Below are 2,131 nucleotides of genomic sequence, written 5' to 3'. Positions count from 1 at the left end.
CCAAGGCTAATTGGATGAGGGCATGGATTTTCAAAACACTGTGGCTTTAGTTTGGATTTCATTTGAAAAAGAAGTTAATGTGTTCCAAACTCAGAGAAGATTTTAAAAATCAAACAAAATTACGGTTTTAGAATATGCTGTCTTTAAAATTTACCAACCCACAAAGTTGGAGGATGGGGAAGAAGAGAGAAAAGTATTTGGTGCTTCAAACCTTTTTTTAAGAGGAAATACTCTTTGTTCCCAGAATTAGGTGAGGAAGAGGGAGAATTTTACTTAGAATTCAGAGTAGGTGAGCTATTTCCCTTTCAAGAATCTTCTGGAACTGAGCTTCCAGTATGGTTTTATTGTCGAGTTGGAGATGCTGTGAGCTCCCAATAATTTCAATATCCAGGAGTCAACACATACCTAATTTAAAAAGGAAAATTTGAGCTTGGTAATCAATTTTCAGTTCTCCGTGAGTTTGGTCCTTTCCTCTGTTCATGCAGAAATCAAGAGCCATTTAAAATTTCAGTCTGGAAGATTCCACAGAGGGAAGACATTTAAACTCAGGAGGCTGGAGAAGCCAAAGAGCAGCAGTGTGAATGTGAATTATAACGGAGGTGGTGGCGGAGGAGGGAAATGAGGCCTGGGGGGAGCTTCCGGCATTGGGGGGTAGGGTGGCTAAAACAGCTCTTCCTTCCCAGGCTCTACCTCCTGCCTTTGGGGCCTCCAGGTCTTCACCTCAATGGAGTCTCCACCAAGAACCGCAGACCTTCATGCCAGCAGTGCTGCCTCCTTTCTTTGGTCTGGTTCTCTGTTCTTGTTGCCTTTGTCTTAGGTTACTTTCCAGACCAGGATGAGTAGAGTGGCCAGAGTCATCAGGAGTGAAATGAAGAAGAGAACTTTTACTAGGTAAGCAGGATCAGATATGGCAGTGGTGAGTGTACCCTTGTCCCACAAGAAGGCTGGAAGTTGTGGGGAAGAAATAGATTTCTCAAAGAGAGCTGAGATATATGGTAGAAGCAGACTGCCCACACAGCCAAGAAGACACCAAGAGAATTGGTCTTGCTCTTTGTTATAGCCTAGGAATGAGTGTCAAACTATCGATCCTCTTCCTCACATGGGGTCATTTTCCTTCCGATGTAACTGAGCAGGCAGAGTAGTTTGCTCAGCAAGGTTGAACAACTGCTTCCAATGCAAATACAGTCCTGAGATGATAGTTCAATTGGCAAAACCTCTGAGTGGTAGGTGGGGCTTCTGAGGCTTTGTGGTGTCACTTGAGGATAAGGCTAGGGTCTGACCTGAAGGTTCCAGTCCAGAAACTTCCATCTTCTGGGCACCACCTCCCTTCATGTCTGGCCTCCAGATTGAAAAGAGAGTTCCCTAATTGCCTGAGAAGTTATCCCTTCAATCCTCTTTTATTTATTTATTAAAAAATTTTTCATTTTGAAGTTATTTTACATATATAGGAAGTTACAAAGATAATACAGAGAAGTTCCACGTATCCTTCACCCAGTGTCCCCCAGTGGCTAATCTTGTGTAACTACAGTACAAAATCAAAACCAGTAGATGGACACTGAAACAAATGTGTGCATATAGTTATACGGCATTTTATCATACAAGTAAATTCTGGTAACCATGCTGAAATCAAGACACAGAATGATTCCATCATCATGAAGAACTATTGTTCACATTATGTCAGTGGGAGACGTGTAGAAACTCACCTCCCTTTAAGTCCCTTTACCTCCTCCATTTATAATATAATTTTATTAAATATTCCTTCTACATACATTGAAATTACCATTTAGACAATATTATGCTTTTTGCTTTAATTTTCAAGCATAATTTAGAAAACAAGAGGAGAAGGAAAGTCTACTGTATTTACCCGAATTACTCTTTTTCAACTTGGGTCATTTATATTGTTTGATCTTCAAGTTCATTGATTCTTTTCCTCCGTCCCTTCCATTCTGCTGTTGAGCTTATCCATTGAGTTTTTAATTTTGGTAATTATATTTTTCAGTTCTAAAATTTCCATTTAGTTCTTCTTTATATCTTCCATTATTTCACTGAGATTTTCTATTTTTTAATTTGTTTCAAGTGTATTCATAATTGTTTGTTGAGGCATTTTTATGATTCTTCAAAATCCTTGTCA

At 39.4% G+C, this 2,131-nt stretch overlaps 1 protein-coding gene across 1 annotated transcript; it reads right to left on the bottom strand.

Annotated features, from left to right (window-relative positions):
* Positions 1 to 753: 753 nt before the first annotated feature.
* Positions 754 to 1,332, bottom strand: SMIM42 (small integral membrane protein 42). The gene is given in 2 exon segments (XM_061183812.1): positions 754 to 983; positions 1,281 to 1,332. Coding segments are annotated over 2 exon segments (282 nt in total).
* Between the last annotated feature and the right edge of the window lie 799 nt (positions 1,333 to 2,131).

Source organism: Eubalaena glacialis, chromosome 3 (genome assembly GCF_028564815.1).
Source record: "Eubalaena glacialis isolate mEubGla1 chromosome 3, mEubGla1.1.hap2.+ XY, whole genome shotgun sequence".
Taxonomy (NCBI): Eukaryota; Metazoa; Chordata; class Mammalia; order Artiodactyla; family Balaenidae; genus Eubalaena; species Eubalaena glacialis.
This window is presented reverse-complemented; position numbering and strand designations above follow the sequence as displayed.